At 35.0% G+C, this 14,167-nt stretch overlaps 1 protein-coding gene across 1 annotated transcript; it reads right to left on the minus strand.

Moving 5' to 3' along the window:
- Nucleotides 1–12,254: 12,254 nt before the first annotated feature.
- LOC125841325 (uncharacterized) lies at nucleotides 12,255–13,537 on the minus strand. Its single transcript, XM_049520437.1, has one exon. The coding sequence runs from the start codon at nucleotides 13,413–13,415 to the stop codon at nucleotides 12,366–12,368; it is 1,050 nt and encodes a 349-aa protein (XP_049376394.1). The 5' UTR covers nucleotides 13,416–13,537; the 3' UTR covers nucleotides 12,255–12,365.
- Nucleotides 13,538–14,167: the final 630 nt, after the last annotated feature.

Consider the following 14,167-nt stretch of genomic DNA (forward strand, 5'->3'; position numbering starts at 1 on the left):
CATATTGAAGAATCTATTCATGTTGTTTTTTATGATTCTCATAAATCTGTTGAGACAAGAATAAATACTGATGAAGAAGATAGTGAACTCTTGATATCAACTCAAAGGGAGCCTAGCAGTGCTGAACAGTCGACTACAGAAGAACCCTCCATAGGTCCTATAGTCGAATTTGTTCCAAATGAATGGAGAAGTGAACCAGATTATCCAAGTAAATTTATTATTGAAAATCCAAGCGAAGGTATGAAAACTCAAGCATCAAGAAGAAATGATACATAGGTTGCACTCATCTCTCAGTTAAAGCCAAAGAAGCTCTCCTAGATGAACATTGGATCAAGCCTATGAAAGAAGAACTAGAACAATTTGAAAAAAATCACGTATGGACCTTAGTCCCTAAACCTGATGACAAATCTATCATTGGAACCAAATGGGTGTATAGAAATAAATTAAATGAGTCTGGAGAAGTAATTTGAAACAAAGCCCGATTGGTGGGTCAAGGTTACTCACAACAGGAAGTAGTCGACTATGATGAAACTTTTACCTCTGTTGCAAGGTTAGAATACATCCGTTTACTTCTAGCCTTTGCTGCTTATAAAGGTTTTAAACTATTTGAAATAGATGTGAAAAGCGCTTTTTAAAATGGGTATATTGAAGAAGAAGTTTTCGTAAAACAACAAACAACCCCCTGGTTTTGAAAATCCAAATTTTCCTTATCATGTTTTCAAACTTTCAAAAGCTCTATATGGTCTTAAACAAGCACCTCGTGCTTGGTATGATCGTCTCAGCAACTTTCTTATAAATCATGGATTTACCCATGGTAAAATTGATACTACTCTTTTTATTAAAATGTCTTCCTCTGAGAATCTTATTATTTAAATTTATGTTCATGAGATTATCTTTGGAAGCGCTAACATTTCTTTGTGTGAAGAATTTTCTACCCTTATGTAAAGTGAATTCGAAATGAGTATGATGGGCGAAATAACTTTTTTTCTTGGACTCCAAATCTATCAATCTGAGAAATGTACGTTTCCAAGTACTGCAAAGAGCTCATACAAAAGTTTGGCATGGAAAATTCAAAGGCATTAGGCACTCCCATGAGTTCCAAGTGTTCTCTTGATAAAGATGATGAGGTAAAAATGTTGATGAAACTAAATATAGAGGTATGATTGGATCTTTACTTTATCTCACTGCCAGTCAACCAGACATTATCTTTTGCGTGTGCAAGTGTGCTCGATTCCAGTCTGCCCCTAAAGAATCTCATTTAACGGCGGTAAAGTGTATTATTCATTACTTAGTCGGAACAACTTCTATTGGTTTATGGTATCCAAAAGAGAAAAATTTCTCTCTTGATGGATTTTCTGACGTTGACTATGCAGGCGATAAGGACGACAAGAAAAACACAAGTGGTACATGTCAAATTTTGGGAAAATCTTTAATTTCCTGGAACAACATAAAATAAAGCTCTGTTTCTCTCTCGACTACAGAGGCTGAATATATTGCCATAGGTCAATATTGTGCTCAAATTCTTTGGATGGTTCATCAATTAAGTGATTATGATTTATCTTTAAACCAGTCAAAATTATGTGTGATAACTCTAGCGCTATTTGCTTATCAAAAAATTATATGCATCATTCTCGAGCTAAGCATATTGACATAAAACATCATTTTATTTGAGATCATGTTTTAAATGGAGATATTGAAATTTCTTTCATTAGCAATGATTTTCAAATTGCTTATATTTTTACAAAACCCCTTTTGGAAGAAAGATTTTGTTCTCTTCGAAAATCTTTAAATATCATTGATAATCATGTAAATTGTTAAAATCATTGCATGCATTAATTGTTTGCTCTTTTCCATATTTTTTAGCGTTGCTTCGTATATTGTGTTTCCTTTCATTCTTCTATATCCTTCTGTATCCTCCTCTTTATTTTTGCCATCTGTCTGTTCGTACTCTTAACCTTCTCTTTGTTTCTCGCCGTCTAGTCTTGTCATATATTTTCCCCTTCCCCTCTCCTTCGTTATTTATCTCTCCTTTGTGTTCTTTGTCTTTCTCTCATTCTTCTTCTTTGTTTCTCTATCTAAGATGGCAAAGACTCATGCAGTTACTCACAAAAGCTCTCACAAGAACAAAAGAAAGGCCTCCGCCTCCATATTCATCGACTCTGACTCTGATGATCTTTTCCCTGCCTCCGTCGCTTCATCCTTCGGTAAGCTTCCTTCTGATTCCCCCGATTGTGAATCCTCTAAAAAGAAATTCAAATTCAATTCGACAGTCCTCTTGATACAAAGATGGACTTTTGGAACTCGTCTAATGAATCTCATTTTCATTCTCTAAAGGATAAAACCCTTGTGCATGGTAGGGTTGTTGATCTTGATCTTCTTTCCTCCTTAGACTGACATATTAAAAACTTGTTTGAGTTTCAGGGTTGGGCAAAGATTTTCTCTGTGCCCATGGTTATGTATGAACCTCTTATCCGTCTGTTCTATGCTAATCTTTGCTCCACTAAGGATGGTGAAATTGAGTCCTTAGTTCTGGGTAAGCGATTTTTTCTTGATTGTAAAAAGTTTGATACTATGTTTTGTATTTCATGCTCTGGAATTATGGCCCCCCAAAAGAACCGTTACTGTGATGTTTCTATTGAACAAGCTAAGCGTGAAATCGTTCTTGACCCCTCTCTGCCTATCCCCTCCTATCTAGGGCCTAAATACCTCCTCTTCGAGACTCGTGTCATTGCCCATATTGTAGCTACCACCCTTCTTCCTAAGGTTGGTTCTAATTCTACGCTTTCTCAGCATGACACTCTGTTTGCTTATTGTTTGGTGTCTGGTGTTAAAGTGCATTTATCGTCCTTTATTCTCTCTGCCATGACTGACGTCATATCTGATCCTTCCAATCTTCCTTTTGGCATGATTATCACTCGTATATTTGAGTCACACTTCATGTGTCTTGGAGACTTCTCCCCTGTTCTTATTAAACTGAGGTATAACTCACGTGATTTTCTTAGCATGGGTTTTACTCGCTCTAACTCTTCTTGGGTTCTCAACAATGATTTGGATGATGCTCCTGTGAAATCTAAAACATCCTCCTCCACTTTTGTGTCAACTACCAAGCCCAATGTTGCTCTTAACAGCCTTGCTGAGATGCATACCAAGCTATACGCTATGGCCATTACTGTTGCTCAAGTTTCTGATCTCATGACCAAGTTGACTGCAATGAGTGAGCAAGTGGACTCTCTGAAGGATCTCCTGTTGTCTGCCCATTTTAAGATAGACAGTGTGAAGGATGTCACCAAGGAAACAGGTGCTGATGTTGCCCGTATTCATCTCAGGTTGGATCAAATCGTGAAGGAATCCATCAAAATTGCTACCAAAGTTCAAGCTGGCTCCAAGGCCATCTCCACCTCTCTTTCCTCCAGATTTGAAAAAATGTCGACTGGTATAGTCAACACTCTGACCTATTTCTTGTGTCCCCGTTGATTGTTGTGTGGTGTTTTTCTACTGCTTTTGTGTTAAGCATACGCCTCATCGTAGGACTATATGTTGTTTAGTTTTTTTGTTGAAACTCTATATTCTTTCCTTTTTGCTAATGCCAAAGGGGGAGAATTAATTATCTTTATCTATATGCTATCAGTTTCTTGTGTTGACTGCTTTTAATAACTGTGATTCTCTATTCTGTTTCTTATCTCTTTTATTATCTCCTTTAGGATCGCTGGATATATGAATTTTTATTTGCATAGCAAAGAAAAACTCCTGCATATCTTCAAGGGGAGCATGATAAGAACTCAGCTCCACTAGCCAACTACCTCTTACTCTTTCAGGGGGAGCAAATCAACTCTCAGCAATACAAGTCAACTATAACAGGGAAGTATCTTTACTATATGTTGTCATCATCAAAAAAGGGGAGATTGTTAGAGTAAAGTTTTAATGATAAACAACATATTTCCTTGCAAGGCAAACGTATCACCAAAAAGGGAAAGAATCATTCCTAAATCCCTACAAATCAAGTAAGATTACTTGTCAAAGGATCCTGATTGAGACATAATCAATCAAGGATTTAGATAGAGATCCTCAGAATGTAAAAATCACAAAAAGCACAAATCAAGGAAGGTGAATATCTCGACAACTAGCAATGAAGAACACAACGGCTATATTCAAAGCAACATTCAAGGAAGCTAAACAAGAATCACTTACACTCGATCAAGGAAGAGAAATGTTTGAAAGCCAAACTGAAGAACACAACGGCTACAACCTACAATCAATTAAGGAAGATAAAACGGCTATAATCAAATAGGCAATCAAGGAAGCTGAACAAGAATCAAGACTGGAAATCAGTCTTGAGCTTTATTCTTGGAAAATTAGGATCTCTTGCCTTCTTTTCCAAGGATCAAATCTCTTGGGTTGCTATCTCTTCACAGAAAAGATTCAAGACTTCAAACACTATAAATGGAGGCTCGATTGGCAGAAGAAAGTGTACAACAAGTCTGAATCATCTCACATTCCCTTCTCTACTTTTATCAAGCATTGTATTACCTAGTTCTACTGTGTAAACTAAAAAGAGAGGAGAGAAAAATATTGTTGATAAGGCTTTGTATCAAAACTAGAGTGAAACAAACACTGAGTGTAAACAGTCTACATTCATCCCTGTACTCACACCAAAAGTTCAACAACTTGAAGAGAACACCCTTGCAACCTAAGGGGACTGGACGTAAGATCCACATTGGATTCCAACCAGTATAAAAATATCTTGTGTCAAGTTTACTTTCCTGTTTTTGATTAACTCTTATTTGCTATCAGTAGTCGACTAAAGGGCACTTTAAGTCAGCTACTCTTAAGGAAAAATCGAAAAATAGCAATTCACCCCCCTCTTGTACTTTCAAGTACTCCTTCTAATTCATACTAGTTAGTAAACTATTGGAAAATATAAAGTTGTCAAGGACCTTATTAAATAAAGAATATATATATATATATATATATATATATATATATAAACAAAAGCTCAACAATTTTCTTCTAACCTAAACAATTTACGTACAAAAAGTTCTAATAATTGTAGAGGGAATAGTAATTAGCATGAGATGAGTTTTTTTAAAAAACATTCGAGAGGAGAAGTTTGAGAAGTTTAAAGGTGTGAAACATGGGGAATGACAAAAGAATTGTCATAGGATTCTGTTTGATAAAGCAAATAAAAATGAAGAAATTAAGTGTAAAAAAATAAAAGAGAGGGCCTTAAGATGCATGCCAAATGGTACTAGTGGTCGGGAAAAGAGGAATCTTTTCCTCCTAAACAAACAATTGTTCCCTACTATACTATACTATCTCAATCATAATTTAAACAACTCCCTGCCAGCCTATCACCACTCACTACACCACACATCCTATACTATACAACTTACAATTCTATTACTTTCTTTTTATTTATCCAATTTTAATTTTTTAATTTTTTATTTTTGATAAATCAAGAATTTTTTTATTTTTTAAATCTATTATATCCTTAATTTATTTAAAGAATTATTATTTTTGACAAAAAGATAAAACCTCTTAAATGAGTAAATTGATTATGAAGTTCTATTAATTAATAGAGGTAAAATAATAAATTCACTAAGTCAATTACTTTATTTTTAATAGGTGTATCAAATAAAAATGGGCAAGTAAATAGAGACAAAGGAGCATATAAAAAGAGTTTTAACTATTATTCATTTTCTCTAAATAATTTTACACATTTTGCCAAACCTCACGTATAAATATCATTTAAATAACTTAATATTATAAAATATCAATTATTTTCGCTAAGCAATATGGTAATACTTGAAATCTTATAAATAATGGTTTCTTCTTATATTAGTTGATCATCTTACTAAAAATAGTTTGTTCATTTTATTAAATTTATAAAACATTACTTATTACTCTTGTAATTACTTTTTTCTTTTAAAGTGTTCACATTAGTTTGTAAATTTTCAAAAAAAAAATTATAAATTGAATTGATAAAATTATTTTTTATTTATAATTACTTCGTATGGATATAAAAGAAAAGTGATTAATAATTAATATAAATGGGATGAAGTAAAGAGAAAACCAAAAGGAAGAAGACAATACTAATACTTACTACTAATAAAATGAAGGGGCCACGTCCAACGGCAATCTCAAGAACACACTCATAAATAAATACTAATTGCAACACTCATCATTTCATCAGATCGCAGAAATGCAGCATTCAACATCATCGTACTTGTCCACCGTGATAATACATTTTTATTTATTTTAATGTATTAGGACAGAAATAATTATTTATATAATCTTCATATTAACTATTCATGATTTCCCAACTCCATTATAATTACTCCCTTTGTCTCAATTTATGTGACTCACTTTTCTTTTTAATCAGTCCAAAAAAAAATGACATATTTTTATATAAAATAATAATTTAACTATAAAATATCTATTTTACCCTTAATGAAATGATTTACAGTCACACAAATTTCTATCATTCATTTTGGACCACAAGTTTTAAAAGTCTTCATTTCTTTCTTAAACTCCGTGTCGAGCCAAAATACATCATATAAAATGGGACGGAGGGAGTATACACTACTCCATCTGAACCAATTTACTTGTAACATACCATTTTCAAAATTATGTGTTTTGATTAATATATCTTTATTTATTATCTTAAATAATTTTAAATGTTAATTTTTATCCAATAAATAGTTTTTCTTTAGTTTCTTTTCAATAAATAAAAAGAAAGTATATCTAAGCAATCCCAATTTAGAATGTGTATGTGTGATACACTTTTAATTTTTTAATGTGAATTAGTCAATACCCCTGTCTCTTTTTTACTTGTTCAATTTTGATATTTTATTTGTCCTTTTTTACTTGTTATTTTTGATAAATTGAGAAAATACATTTTTTTTTAATCTATTATACCCTCAATTTATTTAGAGAGTTACTCATGAGTTTGAAAAATGTTGAACCTCATTATTGAGTAAATTAATTTTAGAATTCTATCAATTAATAGGGTTAAATATTAGACTCACAATATTGATTACTATTTTTTAAATAGGTGTATTAAGTCAAATGTAAATAAAGACAGAAGGAATATTTTTATTTATTTATTACTAATATAAAAAAGAGAAAAACATATTTAATTATACGTTGATTTTCTCTACTTTTAATTAGGATGACAAAAAAGTAAGTAATAAAGATAAAATATATAATTCTTTTATTATTTATTTAAAGAAAGTGAAAAATTGATTGGGAAAACCAAATCAACCTTCACTTCCATTACAAGTGAAAACAAGGAGCAGCAGGGATAGGTCGGAAGAAGTTTCACAATGATTGAGAAGGCGATCTTTTGGAACATTAGGTCTGTAAAATCTCAGAAGGCATTTGAGAGACTAAGAGATCTAAATAGAAAGCATAAGTGCAATTTTATAGCTCTTATGGAACCATTTCAGGGACCACAAGAACTAGAACAATACAAAAAGAAGCTGGGAATGGAAAATGCGTACTGTAAATGTGCATCTAAGATATGGGTATTCTGGGAAGATGATTGGAAAGGTGAAGTATTTAGGGACAGTGGGCAACACCTTACAGTGAAAATTAGCAAAAGTAATGTGGAAATCCTGAATACAGTTGTATATGCAAGATGTGATGCTCTTGAGAGACTAGAGCTTTGGGAAGAACTAGAACAGCTTGCTGAGGATAATACTCTCCCGTGGCTTGTGGGTGGAGACTTTAATGTGATACTAAATGAAGAGGAGAAGCAAGGAGGATTGGAGTTCACACAATTTGAAGCCATGGATTTTAGTCAATGCATAAAGAATTGTGCTTTGATAGAATTGAAATACTCACGCAGAAAGTTTACATGGTGGAATGATAGAATTGAAAGAGAATGCATTTTTAAGAGATTAGATAGAGTGTTTGGCAACCAAGAGTTTCACAACTTGTTCCCAACTAGTGAAGTTCAACATCTAGTAAGACAAGGATCAGATCACGCCCCACTTCACATGGAATGCAGTATTGAGAAAGAGCCAACAGTGAAGCCTTTTAAGTTTCTCAATTTTTGGGTAAAACATCCCAAGTTCATGAAACTTATTGAGGAAAACTGGAGGATTGATTTTGTGGGAAACCCTTTTACTGAGTTTGAGACTAAAATAAAGAAACTAAAAAAGGTGCTAGCAAGTTGGAGCAAAGAAACATTTGGGAATATTTTACACTAGATTGCGACACTGGAAGACATAGATATAACTAGAGATAAGTCCAACACCAGAAAATAGGGAGGAGCTGAAGTTGGCAGAAACAGAGTTGAAAAAATTCCTCTACGTGGAAGAGGAATTCTGGAAACAAAAGGCCGGCATGAGATGGTTCCAAGATGGGGACAGAAATACGAGATTTTTCCACAATTACGTAAAGGAGAGAAGGAAAAAATTACGCCTAACTGAGATTCAAACGGCAGAAGGCGATACCATCAACACAAGCGAGAATATTGGAGTTGAGGCTGTGGCCTTCTTTGAGAAACAATTCAAAGAAGATCAAACATCGGGGGATGAAGGGATGCTCAATGTAATCCCAAAATTGATTACCAAGGAGCAGGACGAGGAGATAACAAGACTGCCTGGAGTGGAAGAAGTTAAAAAAGTGGTGTTTGAATTAAATGGATCTAGTACGAGTGGGCCAGATGGATTTCGGGGATGTTCTTCCAATCATGCTGGGAAATCATAAGGGAGGACGTAACTACAATGGTAAGGGATTTTTTCTGTGGACACCAGCTACCTAGATTTATTACGCACACCAATTTGGTATTATTACCAAAGAAGGAAATGTGAGAAGTCTAACATATCTGAGGCCAGTGAGTCTATGCACATTTGCAAGCAAAATCATATCAAGGGTAGTGCATGATAAAATCTCTAATACTCTGCAAGGCATAATTTTGAAAAACCAATCTCGCTTCGTAAATGGGAGAAACATTACAGAAAATGTGTTGTTAGATCAGGAGATTATTAGGGATATCAATCTAAGGAGGAAACATCACAATGTGGTGGTTAAACTTGACATGGTAAAAGCATATGACAGAGTTTCTTGGGTTTTCCTGACCAAGGTTTTAAGAAGGTTTGGTTACTCAGAAGAGGCGATTGATATGATGTGCAAACTGATTTCCAATAACTGGTACTCGATATTAGTTAATGGAAAACCCTTTTGTTTTTTCCAATCTTCTAGAGGATTAAAGCAATGAGATCCCTGATTTCCAACTTTATTCATTATTGCAGCAGAAGTGTTGGCAAGAGGTTTGAACAAACTACATGAAGATGCGGAGGTTAGGGGATTTGGGATGCCAAAATGGAGCCCCATATTAACCATCTTTCATATACGGATGACACTATTTTTGTTCTGTTCAGGGGATAAAAAATCCATAGGCAAAATGATGAATGTGTTAAGAAAGTATGAGTTGATATCGGGGCAACTAATCAATCTAGACAAGAGTTTCTTCTACTTGCATGATAACACCCCTCTTATTGTAGGGATTAGACTAAGAAAAATGACGGGGATCAAGAAGGAGAATTTTTCTTTTACCTACTTAGGCTGCCCAGTGTTTTATGGCAGAAAGAAAAGGGCACACTGTGAGGAATTGGTGAAAAAGATTCACAGAAGAATCATGATGTGGCAAAATAAATGGTTATCTTATGGTGGTAAATTCATCCTGATAGCAAATGTACTACAGTCTATGTCAATATACTTACTATCAGCTATGAACCCTAAAAAAAAATCATTGAGCAAATACACCAACTATTCGTTGGATTTCTCTGGAGCAAGAGATGAGGCCAAAGAGGAAAACACTGGATAGCATGGGAGGAGATGTGCTATTCTAGAGAGGAAGGAGGAGTTGGATTCAGATCATTACATGAAGTCACGAAGGCATTTTTTGAAAAGCTGTGGTGGAATTTTAGAACGTCAACATCACTTTGGAGTACTTTCATGTGGAATAAATACTGTAAAAAGCTATATCCTAAGATTGCTAAAGGAACTGGAGAGTCACATACCTGGAGAAAAATGTTTGAAGTAAGAGAGGAGGTAGAACATGAGATTTGGTGGCAAATAAGAGGTGGAGAAGTTAGTTTTTGATTTGACAACTGGACTAAACAGGGTGACCTATACTTTACAGAAGATGGGGAGGTAAGGGAAGACGAAATAAAGGTAAAATTTTTTGTGGAAAATGGGGAGTGGAACAGACAAAAATTGAGGGAGTTAATCTCTAAGGAAATGACAAAATACATAGTGCATAATATCAGGCCAACTGTAGAGGGGCAAGCTACAGACAGACCATGGTGGATGGGGAACTCCAATGGGATTTTCTCAGTTAAGTCAGCCTATGAATGTGTGAGGAGGAAAAAGGAAAAAGAGTGGTGGTGGAGTAGTATCTGGAGCAAGGGAGTACCTTTTAAGATAAATTTTCTTCTATGGAGATGTTGGAAAGGCAGAATTGCCAAAGAAGACAATCTTAAAAGAATGAAAATTAGTATGGCTTCTAGATGCTATTGTTGTGAAAGATATGAACAGGAAACAATGAAACACCTTTTTTCTAACAGCCCCCATAGCCAACAAGCTATGAAGGCATTTTGCTTCTTGTGCAGGGATCAAAATTGAAGAAGGACTATAACAAACAGTCACTAAGTGATGGATGACATCTCATAGACCCAAACTAAGGAGGATATACCAAGCCATCCCAGCCATTGTGATGTGGAAGATATGGAAAATGAGGAATGCAAGAAGACATGGGAGAGATGTTTCTTATGAACATGCACTTCAACAGTGTCAAAACAACATTATCCTACTAATGAAGACATTGTACCCTTGGATTAAAACACCTAATATTTGGGAAGGAATTGTGGAGCTGCTAAGGAGATACAAGCCAAAGCTATATCATCATGTTGTGGTCTGGGATAAGCCACCAACTGGATGGATGAAATGCAATACGAATGGGGCAAGCAGAGGAAATCCGGGAGAAAGCACATATAGTTTATGTGTCAAGGACAATGATGGAAATGTAATTCATGCGGAAGCACAGAGGATAAGACAGGGAACAAGTATGGAAGCGGAAGTCAGGGCTATTCTTAGTGCTCTAAGATTCTGTAAAAACAATAGCATTACAAATGTGATTGTTGAAACAGACTCACTGAGCATTACAAAGATGATCAGAAAGGAATGGAAAGTGCCCTAGAATCACATAGAGGATATAGAAGACATACAGATTCTAAGTAGAGAATCAAACGTTGTAGTAAATCATGTCTACAAAGAGGCTGATCAATTAGTAGATAAATAAGCTAGTGAGGCATACAAGCAACAATGAAGCATACAAAGGAATAATTTCTAGCAACTATCAGTGGAGTGTAAAAAGGTACTAAATGCAGACAAGTCACACATTTCAACATTAAGGATCAAAGCAAGAAGGATCAAAGCACAAGAGTCAGAAACATGAGCAAGAAACACTTCATATGCACAAGAGCTATCAGACTTCAAGATGTGCTATGCCCATATAAAATGGACAGAAAATCAGAAAATGACGGAGATGGGAGTGAACAAACTGAAAGCATACCTTTTCGAAGCTACAAGAAGACACGGAGACCAAGTGGTAGGCGTTTATCACCCACAACGAAAGGAAAGCGGGATGTCAAAGAGCTTTAGGCAGCAACATGAAGAGGAAAAGAGGGAACTGAATTTCAAAGCCCTACCGATTAGGAAACAAGATCTAGAAGCCGACAACTTCACTTAACTGGGGTGGGTGTTTTAGTTTTATTTTATGGGTCGAGTCATTTCGACTTGACCTTTTTGTACGGACTTGAGCTTTGAAATAAAGGAACAATAAGCTCAGAAAATTGATTAAAAAAAAAGTAATAATGAATTTGCAGGTGCTACCTGATTATACTAAAGACGACATGACCAAAGACTATCCTGTTGGTAACTTTCACTGTGCGTTGAGTTGCCAAAAGAGACTATTTTTTCCATAGTTTGGGTTACATCAAGTTTAAGTTGTTCAAATTGTTTAACAAAAAATAAGAATGCTATTCTTTCACACAAAAATCTTATGTACGAACTTGCCTTTATTAGAGAGCGCTTTAATTTTATAATATTCATGTTGTTAAGTCAAAAATGATGTGGCCCTAGAGGAGAAGGGAATTAATGTGAGCTAATAAAGAAGCACTGGTAAAATCAATGAAGAAGAATATGCATTTTTCTACAGTTATTACATTGATTAAACAATCAAGACAAAAATAGAATAGTAGGAGTTGCATTCAATTCAATGTTAGAGAGTGGAAAAATTGTATACACCTATTAATGTATGTATTTTACAGTACATGGGATGAGGTCAAAAGTTAGTTTCAGGTTTTCCAAGCATAAACCAGCAAAGAAAATCCAGAGGGATCCTTCAATTCATTTTCTTCTGTGCTTGCCCACTCCATTACAGAGCTACTACAACTTGAAGATGCTGAAGACAAAGATGATGAAGATGATGAACTTCTCAATACACCTTTCTTCATCATCTTTGTCTCAAACCCAAATCCACAAGATTGTTGGGACCACATCTCAACTCCATTATTCAATTCATCCAAACTTGATTTCTCAAATTTGAACATGAACAAAGCATAACCATCTTCATCATCATCAAACAACCAATTATACACATCCCATGACACCACTACTCCAACCCCATCTACTTCAATTCTCTCATTCCCTCTGAATTTCCATTTCAAATGCTTAATCTGCAACGCCCTTTTGTTGTCCACACTGAAATACAACCTTGGATCTTCCCCAATCCTGCAATCAATTGAGATTTCTCTCTCTTTTCCACCAAACTTTGCTTTTGTTATGTACAGTTTGTTCCCACACACATGTTCCCTTCTCAGCACCATGTTCGAATTCGAATACTTATCTGGCTTTCGAGCTCGGGTCCTTGAATAAGCTTCTTTGGGTAAATCACCAACGAGAAGAACCATGTCTCCGTTAACGATAGCAGCGACGTAGAATCCAGATCGAGGTTCAGGGCCAGATCCGAATTTAGCTTTGGAAAGATCCCAAAAGATGTGAACATTGTTATCGAGCTTCTTAGATCCGTGTTTCTTCCAGAAAACAAAAGGCTTGATGTGGAGGTGGAAAGAAGGGGATAGATGAGGAGAAGAGAGGCCATTGAGGAGGAAATGGATGTGAAAAGATCTGCCGAAGAGGTTGCGTGACCAAGTTAAAGCAAAAAGGCCGAGGTGGGTGTTGTAGAGGGAGGTGGCTAGATTGGGATTAGTAGCTACTGCAACTGGTGGCTGCGGCAGAGGAAGAGCGGTGGCAGCCACTTCAATAGGGCGTCGAAAACAAGAAGGGAAAGCAGAGTAATAGTTGCGGTGTTTGGACTTGGCAACAATTTGATAAGAGGAGTCCATGGATTAAGAGAAAAATATGAGATTTGAGGTGAAAGAGAGGGATGAATATATAATATATTATGAGAAAGAAGGGAAACTTAAGGTTAAAGCTTAATAGCCATGGAGAGCGGGGTGGGGACAATATGTTGAAAATGAAGCTATTTTTGGGGGGTTTATCGTAGTCCTAGTCTACAAGGAGCAGCTGGGGTTGGAGAAGACTCTTTTTTTTTTTTTTAATATTACTTTTCCAACTTGTATTCACCTCTATCTATTTGGTCAGTCATACAAATGGTCAAACAAAACGAAAATTCGTCCCTCCATGTATGTATACACACATACTGTTTATCTATATCATCTATCTATTATGAATAAAGTAATCGACGTCTTTTTCCTAGAAAACTACATCAAACATTGTTCAAACCATCTTTTTATAATTCATGCTTAAAAATTGAAACTTTCTAATGTGAACAACGACTTCTTCTTACAACTTTGTTTCATTTGCGACTAAACCTCTCTTTCCATCTACTTATAAAAATGTTATTTATAAGTTAAAAAGTTAAAAATTATAAATAGATGCTATTCTATTTTTTATTTTGACTAATTTTACTTGTGTATTATCTGTTCTTATAATAAATTCGTTATAAACAATATATGGTTCAAATGATAATAAACACTTATACACTGAATTTAATTCTTTTCTATTTATTTCTCATTTTATTTCTGTATTATTAAATGTTCCTGAATAATACTTACAATGATGTTCTATCGTATTG

The sequence above is a fragment of the Solanum stenotomum genome, chromosome 10 (assembly GCF_019186545.1).
Source record: "Solanum stenotomum isolate F172 chromosome 10, ASM1918654v1, whole genome shotgun sequence".
In the NCBI taxonomy this organism is placed as follows: Eukaryota; Viridiplantae; Streptophyta; class Magnoliopsida; order Solanales; family Solanaceae; genus Solanum; species Solanum stenotomum.